This window comes from Halichoeres trimaculatus, unplaced genomic scaffold, assembly GCF_033239565.1.
Source record: "Halichoeres trimaculatus isolate MK-OKI-2021-1 unplaced genomic scaffold, fHalTri1.1 fHalTri1_scaffold_21, whole genome shotgun sequence".
In the NCBI taxonomy this organism is placed as follows: domain Eukaryota; kingdom Metazoa; phylum Chordata; class Actinopteri; order Labriformes; family Labridae; genus Halichoeres; species Halichoeres trimaculatus.
Genome location: NW_027437199.1, coordinates 15,322,762 through 15,349,977, shown reverse-complemented (window position 1 = coordinate 15,349,977; position 27,216 = coordinate 15,322,762). Strand labels below are relative to the sequence as shown.

Genomic DNA, 27,216 nt, shown 5'->3' with positions numbered 1-27,216 from the left:
CCCACTCATGTTTGGTGTCAAAATTCCCTTCAGGGGTCTGGTGATAACAGTTACAGTAAAATTAGTTAACTGCTAACTGACAAAAAACCACTTACCTACCGGTTGATACAGTGCAGCTCAATGAGGATCCTTTCATACATTTTGTGATTCATGGAGGAAAGTCTTTGCCTTAATTAGATTCACTTATCCAAATAAAAAAATGCTGAACAATAGCAGAAGATCATATCATCACCACAAGCTTCCTCTGAAACTTGATACATAAATATTTGTATTTACTTCTCAACCTTGTATGAAACCAAATTGTGATGCCAAACAGTTAAACATCCTCTCCTTGCCTCCACATCCTCAAACATCCATGTTTCTCTTTCTCTCACTCCGTGGGGGGGCTGCCTGATGACAGTCATGAAGAGTCCTTGGCGGTTTGTGGTTCTGCCTTTAAAAAGTCAGCATGTAACTCCCACCACCTGCACCACATTGGCTGAAACTAAAATAAATCTCTGACATGACGTAGGCAGTGATATCATTGAAGACATAAAGCACGTAGATGAATGTAGCAGCACACAAAAAGGTGTTTTTTATTGTTAGCATGTGCAAAACAGTGCTTCATTCAAAGCTGAAGTAACTGAATAAACAGGTCTGCAAAATACTTATAAACCAATAGTAAGCAAAAATAATGGAATCTCTTTATATACAATTTACAAAATATAATAAAATTCATATAAAATGTATATAATCATCTATATTATTCAACCGAAGCTGTGTCCTTTGTTCCTTTTCAATTTCATCTCAGAACATTTAATGTCAGTTACATTCACTTGATGCACATTTGAGGAGTCCTTTATTGCAAAAGTGTCCATTCAGTGAGGTAGAATTGTTCAAATTTTGGTTGTCCTCTCTGAAAAATGAGAGTCACTCAGCTAAGTGCTCGTTCTGTGCTGTTGGATGGGATCAGTTCTGCTGCCATCAAACGGCTGTTCATAAACACTGTTGCACCGCTCTGACAAAGAGTCCTTGGTTAGTCCGCTCTCCTCCAGGTCTGAGTCAGCGTCTGCTGCAGCGTATGGGTTCTCGTGGAGAGTTATTCCATTATGCTTCACTGATGGTGGGTCAAAACCTGTGTATGGATCCTTTTGAGACCTCCAAGGAGTTTTTCCAAACGTTCCTAAAGGAAGAAGCAAAAGTCAGACGATTGCACTGATAAGATTTGAAAGTACTCCAAAAACTTGCGACTTTAGGACCTACCCATGAAACTGTTATAAGAAGGAGGGCAATCGGCTCTTTCGTAGTCACTGGGTTCTCCTTCCTCTGAAGAAGGCCGACGGTCACTCTGCTGATGGGAGGGGCCATGATGGAGACCGGCGTTGGGGAGTTGCATCAAGACAGTAGAGGAGCAGAGATCAAAATGCTCAGACAGGAAGTAATCCCTTCTTTTAGAGCTGCTCTGGCTGTTGTTAAAAGGGTCGATGGTGGCAGGCTTTTGGTCGATGGAACAACCTGAATGTTAAAACACATAAATTATAAATCCTGTTAGACGGCTCCAAACAAGAACCAGAGTGTACTGGGACCAGTAACAGTCTCTCTGATCAAAGCACAAGCTGCCCATTCAACAGACCTGTGAAGACTTCTGATGGATCAGTGCAGTACATGTTGTCTCGTCGAAACAGTGAACTAATGGGACCTTGGTAATGGCACAGCAAAGGATCAATTGCTGCCTCCATGTCCGTTTCACTTCCTGTATCCATCTGACAAAAACCTGCAAGGATGAAAGAGCAGCAATGGTCAGAAAGGCTGCAAAAGGATTTTTGATCAAGGAAAATCAGGAAAGGGGTTTTACCGTTCATGTCTTTCGGTTGCAGATAAAAGCCACTGATTGATGACGCCATATACTGATGACTACTGCCACTTTCTGATGGGATGTATCCGTCTTGCCGATCAGCAAGTGTGCCTTGGGAGGACAGGTAGCTTGGGATGTCGGCAGGCAAATTGGTCTCGTCTGAAGCACAGGGACAAGAGGCTTGCTTTCATTTTCATCTTCAAAACATCGCCATTGTGTTTTAAACCAAAAGAAATCCAGAGTCCCACTAACCTGTGTTGGTGACGCTGCAGTCCTCATTTCTTCGCCTGGTGTGGTAAATGATCACCACCCAAACAAGAGACGTACCCACAACGCAGCACACGACAGCTATGATGACGATCCCCACCGTGGTCCACCCATCATCATCAGATCCTGCTCCGCCAACGATGCCAACTCCCACGCCACCCTGCACTCCAGAGTCGCAGTTGGGATTGGGTATCACTGCCAAGCGAATGTTCCCCCTCTCCGTACCCAAAGCATTTGACATCTCGCAGGTGTACTTTCCCGCATCAGCCTCAGCAGCATCGACGATGATTAGGAGCTGGTTAGCAGCTGCAAAAAAGTGGCGCTCTGTCAACACTAGTGGGCTGTCGTCTTTGGTCCAATTGAGCCTTGGAGGAGGGCTGCCACCGGCTATGCACTGGAGGACGGCGGTTTCACCCTTAGCCACAGTACGATCCATGAGGGGCCGCAAGAAGGAAGGAGTTTCTGAAACATGCAGCATAAAAATATTAGTATCACAAAGACTAACACCCAACTAAGAATTCCTTCTGCTTTGTTGTTCCAACAGCGCTGTTTCTCACCTAGAACTGTCAGTGTAGCATTAGCTGAAATAGCTCCAGCTGTGTTCTGAGCTGTACAGCTGTAAACACCAATGTCCTCAGTCTTCACGTCCACTATGAAAAATACGTCGTCCTCTGGCATGACATGCATTCGACGCTCACGGGCAGCAGGGAAGTCTGTGCCTCCATCTTTCTGCCAGGCAATCTGAGGGGAAGGGTGGCCCTTGGCTGCACACTCCAGTCTGGCTGTTGCACCAGCTCGGATGCTCAGGTCCATGGGCATCTTGGTGAAAGAGGGTAGCACTGGAAATGAGAAGAAGACTTTCAGTATGAATTTGTGAGGCATTTCAAGAAACATCTCTAAAATGTACTTTTCCTGTCTCAAACTTACTGTTGACGGTAAGTCTGGCCTTGGTGGAATAGGACGATCCAAAGTGGTTTGAGATGACACACTGGTACTTTCCCTCACTGGAGAATTCCACATTGCGTAGCTGCAAAGTGGTCGTATACTCCGTCACCTCAGTCTCGCCTCCCACCCCTCCTTGCACCCGCAGGTGGGCTTGGTTGTGGATCTCTGCATCATTTAGGACCTCGTTGTCTTTCTTCCAAGCAAAGGTCATTGGTGAGTCACTGGAGCTGGCCGCAGAGCAGACAAATGTCACGTTGGTGCCTTTGAGGGCTGACTGCGTCTCTGGCTGCACAGTGATCTGAGGCTTTGGGAAGTCATCTGGAAAAACAAAAGGGTGAATAATCAGTTGTAATTCAAACTTTTTGATTTCACTAGCTATTGAATCGAGGATGATACTTTCTTTTCTTTTTCTTGCTTTTTGTTGGAAGATGGGGCTCCGAAAGGGGGAAACTGACCTAAAGCATCCCAAAATTTACCCCAACACTAACCAGGAGAGCTAAAAACTTTGTACATTTCCATAACTTCTCCTTCCTAAAACTCATTAGCTTGTCCAGGAATCAACAGTGAGCACTTTTGGCCAGTTAGTAAATGGAAAACCTGCAATGGGTAAAAGGCTGTTTTTAAGGCATCACACTGAGTGTGTGTCAGGGTGTTGTACCAAGCGAATGCATCACTTACCACACACAAACTCTTCCTGGCTGACGGCGAACAGGCTCCTGCCCTTCAGCATCTGTGGGTGGGCACAGCTGGCGTTGATGCAGGGCAGGAAGGTTTGTTCTGCCACCCAGACGGGAAGCCACTTCAGCTGGCAATCGCACAGGAGGCTGGAGGTGTTGAGATGTCTGCCGAAGGAGGAGATTACAGAAACATTTGATGCAACAAGCAGTAATATCGGGTTAAAGGATTTGAGATTTTTGACTTGCACAGACATGAAAAAAGCTCTGGAATTTGCCTAACATGAGATCCTTTCCTGGTAAAAAAAAGAGTATAGACTCTTTTGCATGCACTTTCACTTTAGCAACACTCGAGTCAAAGGACAGAAAAGAAAAGAAGAAAAGTAAAGTTGTTAGACACACTGGAGGAAGCGCTGTTAGGCACTGACTTCCCCGGAAGACCATGATGACTTTCACCTGGCCTTTGCCCCACATCATCACTAAAACTCAGAGTGAAACAGGGTTATACTTACAGCTCCTGCAGGTTCTTCATCTGAGAGAATGCGTTGGCTTGGATCGACATGATGGCATTATTGCTCAAGTCTCTGTGGAGACAAGACAGGAGACATTTAGGACTTGTATGATCCTCATAGAGGAGGTAACTTTTTCTGCCAACATCAGCCACGCAGAGTGAAGGCTTCAGAAACTTCAATCAAGGAGAAGAATACAGTCTGGGCTTCAGAACAATAAAACTCTGGGCAGCAGTGTGCTGTATTAATCAAGAGAGGCCCAGCTTTGGGAGGCTTTGAGCTCTGGCAACGGCTGGGAAAAAACTTTAATTAGAATCAAATGCAGCTGTTGCACACTCACACACAGACGCACCGTTCCCTTGCCTTGCCTTGTTGATCGATAGAGTCTGGCACACATTTAAAGATACTAAAGGCATAGTTTCTGTGATTCCACATCAAAGGGAAGGAACCGGAGAAGACATTTCGACTTAATGGCTCTGACAAACAGTCTCTGTGTCTCAATGTGATTCACCCTGCTTAGTTTACAGCTCCAACTTTGTGAACAATTACTGAAACACACGGGCAAACTCACAGGTGCTGCAGCGCGTCCAAGCCAGAAAAAGACTTCTTGGTCACTGAGCGGATCTGGTTCCCCTGCAGAAAACTGAAAAAATGAAGAAAAGCAAAGATTACTTAAAAACCTCTTTCCCCCATGTCCTGTCAAATACTTAACATGTTCCACTATCACACAGGAATGGGTGAAAAGACATGTGCTGATTATAAACTCACAGTTTTTTCAGCTTGTCTAGAGCAGAGAAAGGCCCATTCATGTCCTCAATGGTCCAAGAGATTTCATTTTTTTGGAGATCCCTACCAACAGAAACAAAGACAGCCTGTTTAAAAAAAACACACCCAGAAAACAACTGCACTTGCTATGTGAATCAAACTATATGCGGCTTTACATTTCGTGTGAGGGGGAAATCATTTGAGGCTTTAAAATTATATTCAAAGAGCCCTGATGCCATACAGGAAGTTCATTCCTGGTGTTTGTGGCACTTTTAAAGTCTGTGATGGCTGTTCTGTGCTGTATGGAAAAAAGTTTTACAAGAGAGTTCTGCATTATAGCATGTGTGCCGGCCTTTGATCGCAATTTGGGAGTAGCAATACTCAGAATGCAACTACAACAAGGATATATGATGGTTGTATTCCTGTAATCCAATGGAAACCTGAGAAGTCTGGTGCATCAAGCAATAGCCTGTATGTTAGCTGTGTTTCATTCTAGAGCAGAGGTAAGACAGTTCATCTTTAACGCAGCAACGACCTACTGCTACACACACACATCAAATTTGTAATCTGAAACTGAAACGTCCCTGTATGGAAATATTTAGCTGTAATATAAGGTTAATAAAGCTGTGAACAGCCCACATTAACACATAATGTATGTCAACTGTAAGCTAACTTGCTGCACCATGAGTAGGGATGGGTACCGAATTAGGTACTTTTAAAGGTACCGCCCGAATTCTGTCAAAAGTACCTGGTACCGATTTACATAAAGTCAATAAGTACCAAGTTTAGGTACCTAAATGCATCCTTGTGACTGTGAGGGAGTGGAAGAGTAGGCAATTTTCCATGCTGGACATGAACACAGCATTGCAAGGTTATATATTCAAGAACAAATATATTACATGAAAAAAAATTATATATATTATTAAACAAATCGATATTTTCTACTACACGAACACAAAAAAGTACTGAAAATCAGTACTGTTAAGTACCTATACCGATTGCCAGGTTCCGGGCATCGGTACCGTATCACTTCAAATGTGAAAGGTACCCATCCCTAACTATGAGGTTATACATTAATACATTAATCAAATACAGTTTTGATAGACCAGCAACCCATTTAGTGTACTCCATGAACTAATTTAAATTTCAACCTTTTGTGTCGTCTCAAAGGTAGCAAGGCTAATAGTGCTATTTGCTAATTTTCACAGAAACGTAGCTTAACTACATAGCTCTGACATGACCTGCGTGTGAAGGCCAAAAAAGGCAGCTGTGAGGACCAGCATAATGCAGTGTAAACTTTACATTTGGTAATGTATACTATAAATGCATTAGAGTTATATACACATAAAAGCTAAACATTGTCCATACCATCTGTTAATAAAGGGCCAGTGGATATCAGGCAGAGTAGAAAATAATGGTAATATTTAAAAATATACCAGCTACCACCATAGAGATATCAGAACTTTCTCTTAAGAACTTGACCCTTTCATTTCATTCCTTCCCTCTGTACAATTTTGTAACATTTGGTCAAAATAGAAACTCCATAAAGAAGCTATTTTCTTTGATTTTGTGGAAATGACACACCAAACTCCATACCTCTCCTCTCGATCTCAAAATGTGACAAATATAAAAACATCTTTCCTACCACACAGAGAAAGATACAACTAACAACCTAATACACAACATTAGAGTACAGCCATCGCTAAAAGCCAAGAATTTCCCAGAGAAATTGCATCCTTTGATCCCTCAGCTGCTCTAATGCTTTCAAACAGTTATTTTCCTCCTCGCCATGCCTGGTTATGGCTGATTGAGATTGAGGAAGGGTGTGTATATGTGTGTGTGGTTGTGTGTCTGTGTGTAAGAGGGGGGTGGGGTGAGGGGGTTGAAGCCCTTAAGCAATCCATGTCCACCTAGCTGCACACCTGCCCTACGGTGACCTCAGCGGTGTAGCTCACATTTGGTTCTAGTTAAAAAGCCAAACCAGGGGGGATGTCTAAAACTTTTGTGGGAAAGGGGGGATGGGTGTTTTGTGTGTGTGTGTGTGTGTGTGTGTGTTTTTGAGAGGGGGGTTGAGGTCGGAGTTGTGCCTTTTGGAGGGTTTTTATGTGTGTGGAGAGACCTCAACACAGTAATCTATTTCACATCCCCAAAACAAATCAGGCAGGATATTTCCACTCAGGCGGAGGATTGATGTAAGAGGTGGATTTAACAAGAGGGTGGGGGAAACAGAGCAGCAGATGAAGTTTTACTAATTTAATGTTAAAGACAGCTTAAAAATAGAATTAAAGCACATTCTTGCCATAATACAAAATACTTTGGTCCCATAGGAGTATTCCATTGTGTTAAAAATAGATAAAAACTTATATAAAGCTCATAAAGAGTGGGAAATAAGAAGATGTTTGTTGTTTTAACTCACAGCATCTGCAGGTTTGAGAGGCCTCGGAAGGCTCCGTCTGCGATGAAGCTCACACGATTGTTTCCAATGTGGAGCTCGTCCAGAAGGCTCAGTCCTACAAAGCTGGATTCCTCCAGTCTGGACAGATGGTTCCAGGAGAGATTTCTGTGGAAGAGATATCACAAAACAATGTTTCAGTAAGAAAGCACTGTTATTCAGATCAGTTTGATTGCATTAAGTTGTAGCATAGATTGTCCCACTTTCACATGACATTTGCCTTATTGAGGTGAAAGTTAATCTTAAAATCACTCCTGAAGTGATTTTAAGGTTGTTAACTTGGTGTTAGCTTGATGTATTGAGACAAAGATGAACCCTGTGGCTGACTCTGGAATATCTACATGGATGCCATGCTGAAACGTTCATTACAGTGTACTGGCCCTTTAAATACATACACATTTCTTATTGTCTTTGCTTGCTTCTGATATCTTGTTCAACACATTTAGTTGAATCTCTGCAAATGAAGACTGAGGCATATTATATAAATTCTAAAGGACAAAAGGAGCCAACAACAAAAAAATACAACTGTGTGCACGACAGGATTATTTCAAAATGATGTAGGTCTAAAAATTTAAAGATGGGGTATGTTTCTTCTCTTCAAAGCTGTATCCTGTCCCTCTGGTATTCCTATAGTAGCTTCACATTTTAGAAAATCCTTATCTCAGCATCTATTTGCAACGCTTTGTTTTTATCTGCTGTCTCTTTAAGCCTCACCACTCTACAAACGCCCCGCCATGGGCAAACCTAAGTGTTTGAGGTCACCCCTCCAACTTGTCATGAACCAGTTAGGACAGTGGTTCTCAAACTCTTTTCAGTGACGTACCCCCCTATGACATGTATTTTTTTCTGCCAAGTACCCCCTAACAAGCGCAAATAAGTTTTGGATGGAAAAAAGTAAAACAGCGCTGTACTATTAGTGTCTATTGGATCAAGTACTCAGTTTAAGAACTTAAACTTATTTGGATTCAAACATCGATTCAATAAATAATGTTAATGGGATTTTTATTGGTTGATTTTTTTTTGTGAATATACATTTTTGAACCTTGCGTACCCCCTGGAGTGCCCTCGCTTACCCCCAGGGGTACACATGCCCATTTGAGAACCACTGAGTTAGGAGATCCTGATGTGATGACCTCATCTATTATGCTGATCTTATGCTCTGAGTAGATTGGACAGTTCTGAGCAGCTGAATATGAATATGTAGCAGTATTAGGTGCCGTTTACACACAACTGTTTAAGAGTGAAACACAAAAGTTTTGTTGCGTTTCGGCCTCGGGTTTACACGGAAATGGCGCCGACACCGTTGCTGTGTAAACAGTAAACTACGGTTTTGTGCTTGTGCTGCTCAATCTGCTGAATCTACTGACTGTTTTTCAACAAAATGTGCTTCCTTTGCTCTATTTACGCATTTAGTGTTCACCAATACACCAGATGATCGGCCCAACTCTACTTCGGTGAAGATCTACCAACAGCCGCTTCTGGACAAGACAGGTATAGCACCAACTATAGGCCTGGCATGCTTACTACAGTGCTTTCAGTCCCTTGGCATTTTTGTGTAAACACAGATTTTTTTTCAGTGTTTAAGTTTTTCCGTATGAAACATTGTTGGGTGAACGGGGCCCTAAAATGTGTTTCCTTTCAGTATGAACATCCAGTACTACTTTATGTGCATGTTAAAAAGTAGGAAGCAGAATACCTTAGTTTTTCAGACTTAGGCAGTCTACAAAAAATGTCAAACTTTTTATTTTGTACTAAATTTAAGAGATCACAGCTCACAGTTCAGGAACACTGAAGTAAAAGCTTGTTTTTAAGTAAACTCAGATGAAAACACGTCAGATATCTTGGCTCATTTCCATCTGACAGGGGGTTTGTTTACTCTCGGGTTCATGTGATAAGAGAGAGAAAAGCAAAGGGAAAAGAACAACAACCTTTCTGTGAAAAAAAAAGAAAATGCCCCAGACACTGCAAGCACTAAACTGACCGCTGCTGTAAACAACAGCCACAACAAAGGAATCCAATCTGCCTGCAGGAATGTGTGCTGATGGGTGGGAAAACACTTAAGCTGTTGGTTGAAGTAGTGTTTCACAAGCAACTGCAATTAATAATGGGAATAACAAAATGAAAAAAATAAAGTAAGACCTCCAGGGGATGTGATTTGGCTCAAGGGGAAACAGAACAGAGAAAAGGCAAAGGGGTGTGTAATATGCTGGCAATGCTTTCATGTAGCCACTGACTGGCAGAGCATGAGAGATTCTGCTTTGTCTGTGTGTGTGTGTTTAGAGGGGGGGGGTGGCGATGGGAGGAACTGGAGTGTGAGGAAGGGCAGGCGGGAGTGCCAGAGAGGAGACGAGGGCGACCCAGAGACGTGTTGGGAGTTCAGAGTGTGAATGGAAAGTGAGGAGGGAATAACGAGAGGGAGGGGGGAGGCAGAGAGAAGGAGGTGGAGAGGGGAGAAAAAAAGGAGGGAAGGAGAGAAAAAAATAAAAGTGGACTCACAGCTCACTGAGTTTTTGGCAGAACTCCCAGGCATCAGGTCGGATCCTGCTGATGGCGTTGTGGCTGAGGTGGAGCTGCTGCAGAGTAAGCAGGCCGTACAGCCAGCCTTTGCTCACCTCCGTCAGGTTGTTGTAGTCCAGCTGCCTGCAAGCCCACACACACACAATCAGACTTTACATCAAGATGATTAAGATGCTTTTTTGACAACACTTTTTAACACAGGTAACAAAGTGCCTCATAATGGGTGATACAGGCTTAGAAATATAGGGAGCCATGGAGTAGTCCATGTTGGGCCTGGTTAAAACATGCTGAAAATCAATCCTAAAAACAACAGGCAGTCGGTGTGGAGTTAAAATTGACGTACAGGACTTCCATGTTACTGAGGCCCCAGAAGGCCCCGTCCATCAGGCGGGTGAGGCCGTTTCTCTGCATCTTTAAGGAGCGGAGTGCGTGCAAGCCATGGAAAGTCAGGCCCTCCACCCTGCGGACACGGTTCCTGCTCAGCTCCCTGAAACACACACAGAACAGCAAAGTTTGACTTATGTCTTGCTCTATATTGAACAATTAATTTCAGATTTATTTTGCGTTATAAATGTATCAATTTTGTGGTGGAAAGTCCTGAAAGAAGCCGACCTACTAGCTCAAAGTCAAAGTGGTCACCACAGAGATAGATGACATAATCCTGGGACATGCCCTCTCCTTTAAAGGCCAATACCTCGTCAGCAAATTACATGAACATAATTATATACTGGAATTCATATTTATGGGACAGCTGTCAGCCACACAGAACTTAGCAGGAGGACATATGTGTTACTTTCTGGTCTAGGAAACAGGGTGATTCCATGTCTTTTTAAGCAGTGGTTTTCAAAGTGGGGGCCGCCAGGGGGCACAAGGGGGGCCTCAGAAAATTGGAGGGAAGGGAAAAAATATCTATTAATATCTCATTTATATTCATATTTAGTGTGTGTTTTTTTTAAAACCATTTGTCACAAACATACAAAATGTAAAGTGCTGGGTTCGGATGTTTCCGGTTGTACCTATCCACACCTCCTTTGACAGCTGCAACTTTGGCATGATGATGTCATGATCTGTGTAGACCTGGGTATTTGTGCCTATTATTGAGCTATCTAAAGCTTTGAGGCTCTTCCCTTGTCTAACTACTGACTACATATAAGAAAGGAGTGCCTCACTTTGGCTGACAGAGCCTTGAAATGCCTTTTCCTTTTTTGCAACAACCTACCTGTGGGAGTCTGGCTTTTGTTTGTTAATAATTTACCATTCCAAACAAATGTAATAATTATTGAAAAGTGAATAAAAGTAAAAATAATACATTTTGAAAGCTGACATTTCTTTACTTATTCTGGAGCATTGTCTGTTGGTTTCCAAAGGGGGTCCCTGACCAGAAGCAAATGTTGTTTGGTTAGTTAATTTTAGGAACCCCTCTTCTAAAGCATCAAGATGTATAAAATGTAAGTTCTGTCTTAAATGATGACAAATTTAAAGCCCTGGCTGTGATATTTCTGGAGTTAAGATAACAAAGCTCACAGGTGCTGGAGGTTGGGCAGCTGGAAGATCTTGGCTGGGATGGTGGAAAGGCGGTTGCGGTTGAGCCGAAGAACCTGCAGACTGCTCGACAGGTTGGCGAAGCAGCCTGTCTCCAGTGACGAAATGCGGTTGTTGTTCAGGAACCTGAGGAAAAAGGATTTACAGACCAAGTTTGTTAAAATGTGAAGACAAAGAGTTGAGACAACATAAAGAAAGGCCAGCATCTGGTGAAGCCTCAAGAATGTACATTCACATCATTTCCTGCCAGTCAATCAACACAAATATTAAAAGAACTGCTGTTTGCAAGTGTAAAGTAAGAAATTGTCATCTTTTAGTTAGTTTATTCACAATAAAGTGCAAAAAGAAGTGGTGACACTCACAAGTTCTTGAGGGGCAGAGCGGGGAATGAGCTGGCCTTTATATCCACAATGTTGTTGTTGCTGAGGTCGAGCGTTTCCAAGGCAAGGAAAGGCCTGAGCTGCTCCTCAGAGATCCTGGTGATCCTGTTGTTTGCTCTGAAAATACAGACACCATCGCTCCAATAAATGACAAAATACTGTGTATTTGACTAGTGGCGCACACCAGTTTTAAATTTCCAGATACACAAACTGCTGAGTCCCTAAATTAGCCGGTGGTAAGAAAAAAGGACAAACTCTCACGCGCCTGTTAAGCTGAAACTTACCACCCAACATGACATGCTTTTTTTTTCTTTGCTGATGTTGAATGTACATTTCAACACTGCCAACAGTCTAATCAATGCTGATGTTCCATACACCAGGTCCAAACAACCTTCCCATTTATTGATGTGTTATTTTGTTTATAAGGTAATTACCAACAAGGTATTTAAAAAAGTAACCTGCCAATTACTTGGCTGATGAATACCATTCCCTCAGTGAAAGCATGCTTCGGCAGAGGCCAGCAATTTCCTGAGCTGCACGCCTCCTAAATTGCAGTGCAGGGACTGCTTAGTTATAAACAGAGCCTGTACAGTGCCCTCTTTGTGTATGGGACTCGACTGTAGAGAGAGCGAAGGGGGGAGCAGGAATTCCCTCCAATACACCAGACTACAGGCCTCGTTTTCAGTATTCATTGGGATGGTTGGAGCACCCCCCCTCCCCGCTCTGGCTACACCTTACTGACCAGAGAGCTGTTAGCTTTTCTCCTCCGTTTCCCAACAAGTATTAAATATTCAAACCCTGAGGACAGCTTTATTACAGGATGTGGTATAATAAAACGTATTTGTTAAAATGTGACAGGCCAGTGACTTGTACTGATGACGGCTTCAGGTGAGTGACACTAAACAGAGATTGTCAAAAACACCAAACAAGCCCAAGCTCCAGTTTCTCTGTGGTGATCACCTACACCTTGAATAATAAAAATTAGTGAATTAGTTTGACTTCAGTTTGAGTAAACACTGATAATTTCTGTCAGTTCAAGTAAACAGCTATATTTCACCAAACACATTACAGGTAGTTTTCTTAAGTTAGGTGAGATTTGATTTCTTAGATTTAAAATCTTGTTAAGACACATTTATTTTTTGGAGGATTCCAAACTAAATCATCTGTCTTGATCCTATATTATAAGAACAATGCTAAACCTGTTCCAATCTTCAAACCATGACATATTCACACAAATCCCTGATTCTGTTTGCAAACTGCTCCAAACAGTCCATTCTTCAAACTAACAAGAGCTCTTCACAAGATCTTCAAGAGACTTGCTGAAACAATGATGTCTTCGCACATGGATCTCTTAGTTTATTTATCGATTTGTTCCTTATATGAAAGCTGACAACAAATTCCATACACAGGTGCACATTACACCCTCAAACACATTCATGATAGTAAAGGAGCAGCAAGAAGAAAAATGTCTCTTTTATTTTTCGGCCCCTACTTGAACAATTAGAAAAAAAAAAAGAAAAAACAAGGACACATGGTCCAACATCACATAGAGTTCATTTTCAATAGCCTCCATCAACCAGTTATTGATTTCTACAACCGCAGGACAAAAAAAAAGTACAATAAAATAAAGAACCCATAAAAATATAAATTTTATGAACATGAATAAGGCCATAAACACCAAGGCCTACCAAAAACTCTGTCTTTAACAGGCTTCCTAGCCAATCAGAGGGAAAAGGGTTTGTGGAACAGGGAGCCTTAAAGAGACAGGAGCATGAAAAGGGATTTCTAAAACACCAGTGCAAGAAAACAGATTTTTTTTCAGCTTTAAACTATGTGAAACAACTATAAAGGGACTAGATGGGCAGTACAAAGCCTAAAAAACACAAAACCCCTCTTTGTTTTTTTTGTTTTTTTTAAAGTCCTATGGTCTTAAAAAGCCCTTAGTTTGAACAACAATGGAAACATAGTAGACCGTCCTGTTTATTTACACTTCCTCAGATGTTCCCTCGAGCTGACTCTGCTGTTTTATCCAATCTCAATCTCAGATTACTGTCTCTCTGATGCTCCTTGGGCAGAGTGGCAGCATGGCACCACACTGCTGTGAATCTCAGATGTCTCACCTGTTAAAACCACAGGGTGGTTACTCTGACCCACTTTACCCAAAATGTATGCTGACTGCTTTCACAGTGCTCATTTCCACAGCGACAGGGTTCTTCGTTTGGAAATTTCAACAACTTTTGGAAATCTACACATACAATCACACAGGAGGGTTGAGTCAACAAATATCCAGGATGGATGGCATTCTGGAGAGTTTGGCGAGCACTGTGGAGCAATGCTGGGATGAAACCGGCCAGAGCATGTTTCTGAGCTTAGTGCTTGAGTCAATACTGGTGCTGGAGAAGAGGCTCCTAAAGTTTGCAAAATTTCACTACTTTTTAAAAATGGATGCTATAGATGTGACTCAATGTCAGTGGCAGTCCATCCCAAATCCAACAAACTGAGGGAAGTTTTCTGTGTGCAGGAACTACAGTGAAATCTGGATCAGTTTCTGCAATAAAAACAGCACAGGCAGTTCTTTTGTTTGCAGATTTGCAGAGGGCTTTCCATGCACCACAGCCCCTAGGTACTAAACAAAAGAGCTGCACACCACCTGTATCTCAGTTTTCATGTTTCCCCTGACTGCTCGCTGAGAGAAGGGAGGTCGCCTCATGAGTGAGAACCAGTCTTTCCAGTTTCTCTGAGGGGGAAAATGGAGCCAGGAAGCAGGGCTGGTGGACATCAAGGATTCAGACCCTGAAGTCAAGAAATCTGGCCAGCTAATTACTCCATTATCCTCTAAACTCTTTCAGATTAGTCATACAGATCTAGCAGTAAAAAGCACTCCTTAAACCTTCAACTTAACACAATTTAGTAGACAGACAATTGAAAAAAGTCGGGCCAACATACGACAAAATAATGAGCACTCTGCTCCAAATAATTCAAGCGTTATGCACTTCACACACACTCTATATTTTATAACCCACATAGTTATCGGATGAATGTGAGCCATTGCAACTGTGGTTTCTGGACTGTTAATAGAAGTCAATGGAAGGCCAAGCATGTGTCAATAACTGCCTGAGGCATCTTGGCGTCCGAATAATTTGACTGAAGCCAGTTGTAGATTTGTGAAACAAATGCTGTTGGGATGCTTTGGTTTTAATTTCTCATTATGTTGCCTTTAGAGCCTGTGTAACGATTGTTTCTTTAAATAACTCCAAATAAACAACAAACCCCCCTCAGATTCACAGGTTTTCTCCCAGTTTCTTTTTTAATACCAATCATCATTAGCCAACAATATGAAGTAATATGAAATGTCTTTTCCTTAAACTGCACATTAGTTTCATGCATTTAGAGAAAAAAACAACAACTTTTTTTCTTAGAAATGTCAACATTGCAGAATTTCTCTTGCTGTTTCATGCGCACATTTTTTGTATTTTAGGAACAAGTTGTTGTTATCAACCAGTTATTACATTGAGGATCATTCATGTTGCTAGGCGCTGCCCAAGTAGCTGCCTGTTGCAGTAGCTCTATCGTCTTTGTCCGTTTCTTGTAATTTTTTGTCTCTTTTTCGTCAGCTTTGTATTTGGAGTGGATCATTACTTTGTGTGGCTCATTTGTTGGTCATGGACACCAAAATTTATGTGTCTTCGGTGATATTTTACTTCTTTTTCTCCTGTGTTTATCTGGAGATCCTACATGCAACCATGGCTGCATTGTTTACATGTGAACTCAGCTGTTAGCAGCCTGTAGCATGTCAGCGCTAACTAGTGTAGGGCTTGATGATTTCCCTCAAGGTGAGGAGGAGGAGGTGAGGACGACGTGCTGGTTCTCAGGTGTGAGCTAAGAAGTGACGACATGAACCTGTCCTTTCATCCATCATTGTTGGGAACGTGGGATCTATCTCCAATAAGATGGACGAGCTAGCCAAGCTAGCCCAGCGGCAGAGGTGCTGCCGGAGGGCATAGTGCTGTTCACAGACGTGGCTGACGGAGCTGACATCCAACTCCAGCGCCACATTGGAGGAGCTTCGCCCGCCGTGATCAGACAGGATCCAGGAGACAGAGACTGTCATCAGTGTAAAGTTATAATGCAACAAATTGAGTTTGCATGAAGTCTTTGAAACGAGCCTATAATCCAAAGTTAGCTGCTTAACAGCCCTGTCTTTGGATTCTTGTTAATTCGTTAGTTGTTGTTCGTTTGAAGCCACATTGATTTAGCCGAGTCACCTCTTTAAGTTTTAAAAATCTAGAAATCCAAAACAATCTGGAAGATGTCATCTCTGAATTTCTTCTCTCCACTGTACTCATCTTTATTTTTATACCTCACCACCATGACCACACACACTCACTAAAAATATGCTCTTATGTAAAACTCTGAGATGACTGATGAAGCTTTTTGTTTTATAATAACTCCATCCACTAATTCTTATAACGGTGGAAGCCCTTCAAACGGAAAGCAGCCTTTTTCAAAAGCTATCTCCCTACTTGAGTGTGAGACAGTTGCGTGTGTGCCGCTCACATGTGTGGTGGTAAGTGTGTGTGTGTGTGTGTGTGTGTGTGTGTGTGTGTGTGTGTGTGGTATTTCCTATTGGAAAAAGAACAGAGTTTTGAAAAGCCATCCGATGACTCCCTCTCTCTGCAGTGGCGCCTGTAATGAAAACCAGGGCTGCGTTTGCTTTTGAGACGCCATATTAAACAGCGCACATATCTCACTCACATGGCTGATCATCTTAACACGTCTGCGCTCAGTTGGAGAGGAGAGACAGAGGGATCGTATGAACGTGTGGACTGCGGGACCTTCACATAAAATAAGAGGGGAGCTGTTGAATTATTGATGTAACATTGTTTTGTCATAAATTTTAACTTTTATCTTTACTTCCTGTCACTGTATGTTTTATCACAAAAGTTTTGTTTTGTTTTTTGTTAGATTGGTTCTGGCCTGTTTGCTCATATATCTGTTACTTTTTGGATTATTGAGATAATTGCATCTGTTGTGGACAGCGACTCTCATTTTTTAGACCCCCCATTTCCTCGACATACCATGAAGTTCACCTTCTAATAAACCTAATCAGACCTGGAATCTACAGGTCATTTGTTGAACCCCTCTGAACACAGGCACAGGGATTTAGCAGCGGCGGGGTTTACCCCCTCCATAAATTCCTGGGAAATTGTTCAATTAATTAAGATGATCACGACTCAATTACTACCAGCTGCAGGGTTATTGCCGTTTGTTTTTACTCAGAGCTGTGAGGTCAAAGAAGTCGACGAGAGCTGCCGCTATGTCTGACTGGCTGTTTGAATAAGTGGTATTTGATACCCCGAGATCTTTTTTTTTTTTCTTTACTACCCTCCCAGCTTGCAGAAACTGAAGAAGGGAGAGAAATTTTGGAAAAATCACACTGCGTCACTTAAACTCAAGGAGGAAGGTGGCAGCCAAGACAGACAGTGAAAAGTCAAGAGGAAGTGTGAATTCTTCTCTTCTTCTGTGCACCTTTTTCTTCAAAGCTCTTTTCAGTCATTTAAGTTTGCTCATGACTTTCCAGCTGACGACAGCCTTGTGGATTCACAATGTGGCGTCTCTTTTGGTTTGATTAAGGACTTTTTAAGGGGCAAAACTTCCAAATCTGCTGATCCTGTTACATTTTGATTACATATAACTTTTCAAAAAAAAAAAACAAACCTCAATTTATTTGTAGAAACACAAAACAGTAAACTGCCAGATCTCAGAGACTGCAACCTGAGGATGAACTAAAACAGCCTTTACAAAGTTAAAGTTAATTTAATATCCTTTATGTGAGAACTGCCCCGATACAAATGGAAAAACTTCCCCTAAACCTTGGAAATACATTTTACTGCCTTAGGAACATTTCTAAAAGAGCTGCAGTATGTAAAACAGACCAGTAGTTGGCGATATAACTTGGTAATTTAGACTGGTTCGACATCTCCAAAATCCACTCTAAAACCTGTTTTGAAAAATGTATCTCAGTCACCCAAAGAGCAGATTCTGTGTACCTACTAAATCTTTTTCTACTGTAACCATTTCCATGAAAAAAACACGACAACTTTGTAAGCATTTCCAAAAAAATAAAAAACTTTAACTTACTACCTGGTAGCATTGACATTTCTCATGAATGCTTTATATGCATTAGCATTACAAAACTAAAGTACATATATCCATCTCTTGTTCCCCTTTTCATCTAAAATTATTGAAGATGAATACATTAAATCAATCTAAAAGACTGAAATCAACAAAAACATTGATAAGTTGCTGTACTGTCACTAACCTGTAGGGGTGGGTACCGAATTAGGTACTTTTATAGGTACCCACCAAATTTTGTCAAAACTAATAGACACCGATTTAAGTAAAACCAAAAGGTACCATGTTTAGGTACCTAAATGCATCCTTGTGACTGTGAGGGAGTAGGAGAGTAAGTGAATTTCCATGCTGGACATGAACACAGCACTATAAGATTATATATTGAAGAATAAATATGTTAAATTGAAAAGAATTTGCATTTAATTATTAAACAAATTGATATTTTTCACCACATGAACACACAAAAGTTCTGAAAATTGGTACCATTGAGTACCGATACCGATTGCCAGGTGCCAGGAACCTGTACCGTATCGTTTCAAATGTGAAAGGTACCCATCCCTACTGACCTGGTGACAAGAAAATGTCAGCAAAAGATGCTAAATACTTTTCCCTCACTACCAAAACCACTTTGGTGAAGTCGCCTAAGTTGAAGAAGTGTCAAAGATTCCCTCTGGATGGTGTTTCTTAAAGTTCCTCACTGAAACATGAGTTGGCTTACACAAATCAGCATCGGCTTTGATAAGAACTGCCACATTTAAATCCAACTAAGCATACTGTGGCTTTTTGTCAGCTCACCGGAACTTTTTACCAGCTAGTACTAACCTCTTCTGTCCTCTCTGTGTCACAGTTTCTGTTTCTGTCTCAAAACAGCATCTTAAATACACGCTCTTCCTTAATTTTCTAAAATTGCATGTCTCATGTCTAGAAAATGGCTCTAAAAGTGGTCTGACTAGATGTAATTTTTTTTTTTAATCTATGATGTGACCAAGCTGTTTTAAGATTTTGTTCATGAACAATTTGCGTTTCACAATGTAAGACAAAATAAACTGAACAACATCCGCAAATTAAAAAAAAACTTGTGGTTTGGAGGAAGTCTGGACTACTTTTATGTGAATCTGTGCAGGAACTCGCCACTTTAGTCTAGAGTCACTCAAGGGTGCTTGGACAGCATACAGCAATTGTGGCTCATAGACCTGTGACCTCTGTCTAACCACAAGAACAAGCAGCCATTCACATCAGCTATTCTTTGTGTGAAGTACAAATAACACAACAAGTATTTCTTTTTCTATGTTTAGACCAACACGCTGTAACCATGAGCAGTAAAAGTTCTCTCTTTGTCAAATACTGCAGGAAAATAGGACACCTTGGGCGTTAAAACCACCCCACCCATCTCCCTCTGAAACTCATAGCTTGAGGTGACACTTCAGCAACAAACGTGCAAACAAATTGTCGATTGGCGAACGCCTGCACGCCCTGCGGCTGCTGCAGAGCGTCTTGTCGGGGCTTGATGAGGAATACGCCTTATCAAGCTGGGAGACGGATACATTTTTCCACAATAACTTCACGTTGCTCGGTTTTGGAGAGACATGCCACAGAGAGTAAATAAATTGTTGAGGTTTCACACACTAATATCTGCTGTTCTTCTCTGAGCACGCATTGCACAACACTGTTCCAAAGAATCCTCTGGTTGGAGTCTGAACAAGATCAGATCTGAAGAGTTAAGCACGTTCTTTGCTGAATTTATCAACAGAAGAAAACTCATTGGTCATCTTTATGCTGCACACACAAAACTCTGGATGCTTTGAAACTTTGGGATAACAGTAATATTTGTAAGACATGCCTAGTCAGTGATTTTAATGAACCAGAGCTCTATTAAAGGGCGTCACAGCAGCATGTAGTCCATCCACTGAGGCCCAACATAAAAAATGACCAAACTTGGATTTCTGTCATTTTCACAGGACACTTTGTCTTTCTTTCCAGAGTCACGTCACTGCCTCCAGGTTAAAAATACACCAAAAGCAGCTACAGCCACCAGACAAAACATTTCCATTTCTGTTGATGGCATTTGTCTTGCAACCATGTGACCCGTCTGGGGCCGGCTGCCATGTCTCTGACTGCCCCGTCTGGGAACCAGCTCAACCAAACGGGGCTGCTCTCCAGAGGAAAGAAAAGGGGGAGGAACTACTTCACTCTCTCTGCTTCAAACTAGCAACGACAACTTTGGCTCAGGAAAAGCCTCCACAGCAGGCTTAGGTCCAGAGATGAAATCATCTGCTTTAAGAAGAGTTTTACTTACAGAATCAGCGTCGTGATGTTTGAAGTGTAAGGGCCCAAATCAGGTACTGCATCCAGGTCATTGTGGTTCAGCTTTCTGCACATTTACCAAAAAGATGTGGTTAAAAGAACAGCTTGGGGGGGAAATCTTCAAACTCTTGGAAGTATCACGAAAAACAAAGACATACTCACATTTCACTTAGATGTTGTAAGTTGGAAAACAAAGACCTGTCGAGCACCTGCAATTTGTTATGGCTCAGGTCCCTGTGAAAGAAACAAAGAGAAGATGAAGGGAAAAGTGTGTTTCTCAGCAGCTGCAGTCTTCCATTTGGGCCTCAAACATAATTACATACAAATTTCCAGCGTTATTGTGCCTAAACACGGTGAGTAGAGCAAAGGGATCAAAGAAGACGCCCTATAATTAAACCTGTGATAGTGCTAAACTTGTGGTGAGATGAAATGAAGCTGAATGGTCAGAAAAATAAGCAAGAACAGGGCTGACTGCAGGCATGCTCTGGCAAAAGAAGATATCATCAACGTATTCTGTGCATCTGAAAACGACTAAACAGTCCAAAATGAGCCTAAAAAATGCTGGCTAGCTGAAGATCTTTTGTTGCTTTTTTGTTCCTGATTTATAACATTGAAGAAAAAGGTTCATGCCAAAACAGTTCACTCTGTAGCCAGGCCTCAGAGGAGAAGTGGGGCCAATACAGACAGATGATAAGTCATTAAAGAGCTAAAGTTTTGGGCTCGTAGGAACCCAAAACCTGGGTAGAGAAGCCCATTAAATGCTGGAGTCAAGGTTTTACTACTGGATGAGGATTAGTCCAGAACTCATAATCTGTGTGTGAGTCTGCACCAACAAGTCCCATTTCACATCTGTACACTTTTAAAGTATAAAAACATCCACTAAGACAACAGTTTATCGCCTTTTTTAGCTAGCCTCTGTGCTAAAACTGCTAATAGTTTGTGCTAATGAGCTAAGCTTGGTGTCAGACTTCATGGCACATTTTCAGACACAGGCAACCACTGTTAGCTTAATACAAATTGTGTGTATTCAGGTTGTTTGTTACCCTTTCTACTCTTTAGGTAGTGTATTATTAGTGCTGGGTTTTTGTCTTGACTTTGTCTGAGGCTTCCATGGATCAGCGCCCAACAAAAATTCATCCGAGCCTAGATTTGGAAGCAGTCCTGGCTGCGGCTCCCTTAGAGTGAAATTCTTGTTTTTGCTGCCTGTTTTGAAAAACAGCCTGAAAACTCAGCTCGAGAGAGTCTGGCAAGCTGGGCCTCGTGCGCCAAGAAGTGGTGGAGTTATTGACGCTGCCGTGCACGATCAACATTGTGGTGCCAGACACTTTTTTTTGCAACCCCTCCTCCTGCTCCTTACCTCCCTCATCTGGAATCCATCAAGGACCTCTGGGAGGAGGGGAAGAACCTATCAACTGGTAATGTATTCACAATGCCAGGAAAAGCGAGAGGGACGCCTTTTATACGTCTAAAACACCCCTGCTGAATTTTCTGGGGCTTGATTTTTTAGTGGAAAGTTTCACAAAGCACTCATCCAGAGTTTTACTCGCCCTGCTAAAGTTAACCCCCACCCCCTAATCCTTCTCTTTCCAGGCATGCAACTGTTGTTGTTGTCATAGCTCCAGTGCTAGGGGCCATATGGGAAAGGTGTCCTATCATACTCCCTAGATAAAAACTAAGTAGCTCTGTCACTTCCACTTCCCTCACAAAGCAGACTCTGAGAAAAACGAGATAACGCAGGGCTGCGTACAGGCTCCAGCCTGTGTCTGCTGCTGTGGTGGAAATGTGCGGCTCGACTTTCTTATCAAAGGGTGAAAAGTGAATAAATGAGCCACTCTTTACACTACAAGAGCTGTCAGTAACTTTTTAGATGTTGATAATGAGCCTTCGCAGCAGATGTCAGGCTAAATTTACTGTTGACTCAGTTATAACTTTGCGAGGAAAACTAAAGACAAAAGTAAAGCAATGAAAAGTTAGCCAAATAGTATGTTTGAAAGCCAACTGCTGTATTAAAACATTAGTAGCGTTCTTGTTAGTGAAACGGCCCAAACATGTAAGCTAAGTATGATAAAAGCTACTTTATTAGCTTTTAGCTTTAGCCTTTTACAGAGTTTTGTCCTTTCTTTACTTATAATTACAAAAAGTATTTGTAAGTACACAATAAGCACAATGATTTATGTCTTTCACATTTGAAACTACCAGGGTAACTATATCTGACTGTAGCTAACTAGCTTTTGGCTATCAGCCATTAGCCTTTGATGAAAACCTTCAAGAGTGCAATTATTTTGCTCTGGCTGTTAAAACAAGCTAAACAAAATCAACCAAGTCATTTGAGTGTGAAAATAGCATTCCCTAAATAAAACTGGACGCTTGTGTTCTGATGGGTCTGAGTGCTGGGCTGGGCAGGTTTTAAAAGCATTCAGGGTTTTAAGTCAGCAGGAATGTTTCCTTTGCATTATAGAGATCTGTTTGCACACAGAGCAAATTTAAACACGTAAAAAGATCCTTCTCCAAAGAGTGATTAGGTTGGTGATATGCTTTGCAGAATGAGGTAAGGCACAATGTCTATATTTCAAATGGATTTGTTGCACTTGCAGTGCTAGCAGCGTGTCTGTATTACGACAATGTCCCCAGCAAAACGTTTGGCACACTATGTTAATACCTATAAAGAATTAGAAAAAAGCACAGGGATTTATATATTATTGCTCAAAAGCTGCTGAATCATCTGCATAGACACTTAAAAATTTAATATCCCAGATTTTGAAGATAGGGAGGGAGAAGCCAGGGGCTGGGCTCAACACAAAGTGCTTTACCCATAAGGCTGGAAATACATATATGTGTGACATCAAGTTATACTTTTTAAAAAAGTATTTCCTTAATTTAATCAAAGTTTTTAATGTGGAAATGGAAGTTTACCAGGTGAAGGCATCTTCCTTTTTATGTATTTGGTGTATGCAGTCAAGTGTTATACTGCCCTCCAGAGACCAGGTGGATAACGTGCACGCTCAGTGGATACGATCTGAAATTTAAGTAAATTTGCATAGATTACAGGCTTGGCTTACTCAGTGGAAGGCACTTCCCTGACAATGACGTCATGTCCCCAGGTAATACTAATCTGTCTCAACTGGTGCTTTGAATCAGGAACTTATGGTATGTTAGCCAAAGACAAATAAAACAAGTAGGTATTCTTTAAGTCACTCATTTGTTTTTGAGCCCATGCTGTGTGTAGTAAGAGGACTTTCAGCTGTGATAACTTGGTGTATAACAGCTAAATAAGCTACATACCAAAACAATTTTTGTAACTGTAAAGACATTTCCTTAAGCTTTAAAATGGACAAATAGTATCAGACCTTGGCTTGCGCAGCTTTTAGTGGACACTCGAGGAACTGCAGTATGGGCTGGACGTTTTAGCACTGCAGGTTGCTACTTACTATTATACTACTGTACATAGAGAGTGCAGCTTTAACCGAAGTAAAATTCCTTGTATTCTGGAAATATATGGCGAATAAAGCTCATTCTGATTCTGATTCTGATTCTGACTTTGAAAAGTTTTGAAAACGGTTATACAGCTGTATTAAAACAATAATTCACCTTTAAGCATTGGGGTCAAATTTATAAAACTCAATGGAAAAAATGCTAAAAAAAAAATTAGCATAGGTTGTGATGCAAAACCACTTGCTAGCCATCACCTCCAGCTGGTTTTTGTCCTGATCTTTAAACATTAGTGTTTTATATGTGCTTCATGATTAGTTTAAGACCAATTTTGAAGAAGTCCAAGTACAGAATACTAGATAGTAAAACAGATATTAAATCTGGGTCTCAATCTGAAGCCTCTATGGATATTCATGGCTTCAGTCAACTTCTTTACACCCCACTCTTCTTCCCCCACCTACTTTCTCCTTCCCCCTTTCCTCGCTGTGAGTTTGTTTCAAACTAATCCTACACACTCCTCCTTAATCAGTGCCATCGCTGGCTCTGGAGTTGCTAATTCAGCAGAAATAATGGGGTGCTGGAAAACAAAGGGTCGGGTGGTTTAAGGGGTTTAAGATGTGCTGGAGAGCCACTCATAAATTAGCATGCCAGAGTGAAAAGAATTTTTCCCCCCATGTGGAACTTTTTTTTTTCACTTTCTTTGGGAGGCCGGCCTCGGTTATGAGGCTCAGGCTGGGTCTGTTTTCTCTGGCAACGTCAAGTTTCCAGAGCAGCACATTTTAGAAAGAGAAAAACTGAATCCAACAGCAGGGAACACGGCCTACACCAGGCAGTGAATCAAGCACTGAAGCCTAACATGGGACAATAAAAATCAAGTGTTGGAGCTTAACCCAAGGTAATAAAAAAATAAAGTTTGAATCATTGTCTGTGAAGAAGAAGAAGAACGGACTGAGGAACACGGCGTTAGCTCCAATATGCTTCAGGCTGAGCTCAGCCGTGTCTCAACTTTAGGAGCCAGTAGACAAACAGGAGTGTAATGGAGATATTACTTTAGGAAACAGCCCAAGGCTGTGTGCACACACACACACACACACACACACACACACACACACACACACACACACACACACACACACACACACACACACACACACACACACACACAGAGCATCTGATTTATGCTTTTATGGCTTTGAAGGCCTCAGGGTCTGTGAAGCTGAAATCTGAAGACTGAACCAACACTGAAACATCAACACGGCCAACACCAATCACTGCAAAGAAGAATGTGGATGCAACCACACTGTCAGAGCATGAAAACAAAGTGGACATCTATGTTTCAGTCAAATTTACTACCTGGTAGTAGACTGGAGAAGAAAAGTACTTACAGTGATGTAAATGTATTGCTGCTTTGTGCAACAGCTTGTGCTTGGATCTTTGCTAGAGTTAAGTGGTTTTAAAGTCCTATAACTACAGAAACTCTGCAATGAAACATTAGGAAGTTTGATATTAAAGCCCTGGAGGCATGGGGAGGATTTAATCCTAATCATTCATACTTTAATGAAGAGGTTTTAGGGGGAGTGACTGAGTGTATTCATGTGTAAAAACACACTGAAGTCTGCTTTGCCTCCCTGCTGGCCTCAAAGAGCCTGAATGCCTGGCATAGTGCTAAAAAGACTAATGTGATCTGTTTGGATTAAAGAGAGACCAAGATTGATATCTGATTTTGCAATTTGGGAAATAAAATCTTAACTTAATCTGTAAATTCTAAAATAAACCGATCAGTAGTTTCAGATGAAGCAGATCTGAAGTCAAATTAAATGTCGTTCAATGTGGTTTACAACACATTCCGTTTTCACTACAGGAATGTGGGTCGTCCCATGGTGCTGAAAGAAAACAGAACACCAAACCTAGTTCTTCCTCTAAGTGCACAGGTTTGAAAACTTTAAAACAACAATGATACAACAATAAGTGGGGTTATGATGAGAATCAAATCAGCGCTGAGCCACACAAAGGCTTTTAACAGACTTACAGTTTGACTGTCCATTCTGGGAACGTGTTTGGAATTTGGCCTCTTTTCACTCGACTGCAGTCCACAAGCTCCCCTGAACACACGCAGGGGACGGGACACGTCCTTGCGTTTGCCTCACATCCACGCTGTAGTCCCCAAAAGATCAGGAAAACCACGGCAAACCTTGCAACACTGCGAGGCTGCGTAGAGGCGCACATTTTCTCTGACCGCGCAAGTGAGCACTCCGCTTCAGTCGTTGTTTCTTCAAATGCAAATCCAAAGTGTGAGAAATCACAGAAATCCAAAATCTGGAGTATCTTTTCGGCCCGATGTGTCTTTTAAATCCACTCCCTTGTTAGTCTGAGGATCGAAGAGGTGAAATGTAAAGATGAAACGTTCTTCTCAAACTTGCCCATTCCTTTGGAGAAACTTTTCACCGTGCGCCTCGCTGCTGCTGCTGCTGTTTGGGCAACTTGTGCTGTGCAGGATCTCCACAGCGCAGCGTGAGTGCACAGCAGAGGTATGCGGGGGGGAGGGTACTCAAGGGGCTTATGGGACATGTAGTCAATGCAGTTGGAGCAGAACCCTGCATGTTTGTAGCCAGAAAAACTCCATCAGGATTTCTGCCTTTGTGTCCACTGTATGTGTGACACTTGGATTGTACTTTCTTATAATTCTTTAATTACTTATATACATAGTGCAGTTTGAGAGAATTAGGCTAATACAGCAGTGCATTCAACATATGAAGAGACAAGATATATTCCACAGTTTCTTAAAATAAGTGTAAAGTCTTAATTCAAGTCACTATATCATTGTATTTTTCTTCCCTCACTGTCAGAAATGTATTTGCATCAAGTGAATGATGTCACGCTTTACCACAGAGGGCTAGGACCACAGCTAAAGAAAAAATTGTAATAAACAAGATTTACATCAAAGATTAAATCTTTAGGTTCATGATTCTAAGTGAAAATATGGTGTTAATTTACAAGATACGGTCCAAATAAGGATGAAGTTTTATGAAAACTGGCTGATAATTTGAAATCCTCCTGTATGATGACTTTAAACTATTATCTTACAACTTTATTCAAACTTTGAAACTATGCGTTAAGACTTCAGTACAACTATATTTTATGATATAAATTTATTATTGATATCGTATTTCATGGTCTGATGTGTTCTGACATTAATAGTGGCCCTTATCCTCTGTTGTATATTTTTGATCTTGAAGCAAAACATTTTTTTTGGACTATTTAGATTATTGTTGCTTTCATGAGTTTAATAATAATACAGTACATCTTTCTTATATACTATAATTAATATGGTACGAATTTAGAATCTTTTTTTCTTAACCAACAGCAAAATATAACTTTTAAACATTGATAACTCAGGACATTGGATAAACTTTGTACCCAACCATATTCAAAGAAAATATCAATCTTATAAACTACATGTTTA

General features: G+C 41.4%; 1 protein-coding gene across 1 annotated transcript; it reads right to left on the bottom strand.

Moving 5' to 3' along the window:
• Positions 1 to 583: 583 nt before the first annotated feature.
• lrig3 (leucine-rich repeats and immunoglobulin-like domains 3) lies at positions 584 to 26,238 on the bottom strand. Its single transcript, XM_074698829.1, has 19 exons — positions 25,783 to 26,238; positions 20,487 to 20,558; positions 20,317 to 20,391; positions 11,868 to 12,002; positions 11,488 to 11,631; positions 10,307 to 10,450; positions 9,943 to 10,086; positions 7,411 to 7,554; positions 4,998 to 5,078; positions 4,801 to 4,872; positions 4,233 to 4,304; positions 3,725 to 3,888; positions 3,029 to 3,364; positions 2,659 to 2,940; positions 2,087 to 2,563; positions 1,835 to 1,993; positions 1,613 to 1,753; positions 1,243 to 1,494; positions 584 to 1,162 (listed from the first exon to the last, which is right to left on the bottom strand). The coding sequence occupies exons 1-19, from the start codon at positions 25,977 to 25,979 to the stop codon at positions 918 to 920; spliced, it is 3,336 nt and encodes a 1,111-aa protein (XP_074554930.1). The 5' UTR covers positions 25,980 to 26,238; the 3' UTR covers positions 584 to 917.
• Between the last annotated feature and the right edge of the window lie 978 nt (positions 26,239 to 27,216).

What these genes read in the sequence shown, in the direction of transcription:
- lrig3 (XM_074698829.1), bottom strand. Translation starts at nt 25,979, where the DNA reads ATGTGCGCCTCTACGCAGCCTCGCAGTGTTGCAAGGTTTGCCGTGGTT. An exon ending in AACATCACGACGCTGATTCT is followed by an intron (nt 12,003 to 20,316) that starts GTAAGTAAAACT and finishes CTGTATTTTCAG; the next exon opens with AGCAAACAACAGGATCACCA. An exon ending in TTGGACGCGCTGCAGCACCT is followed by an intron (nt 4,305 to 4,800) that starts GTGAGTTTGCCC and finishes TTGTCTCCACAG; the next exon opens with AGACTTGAGCAATAATGCCA.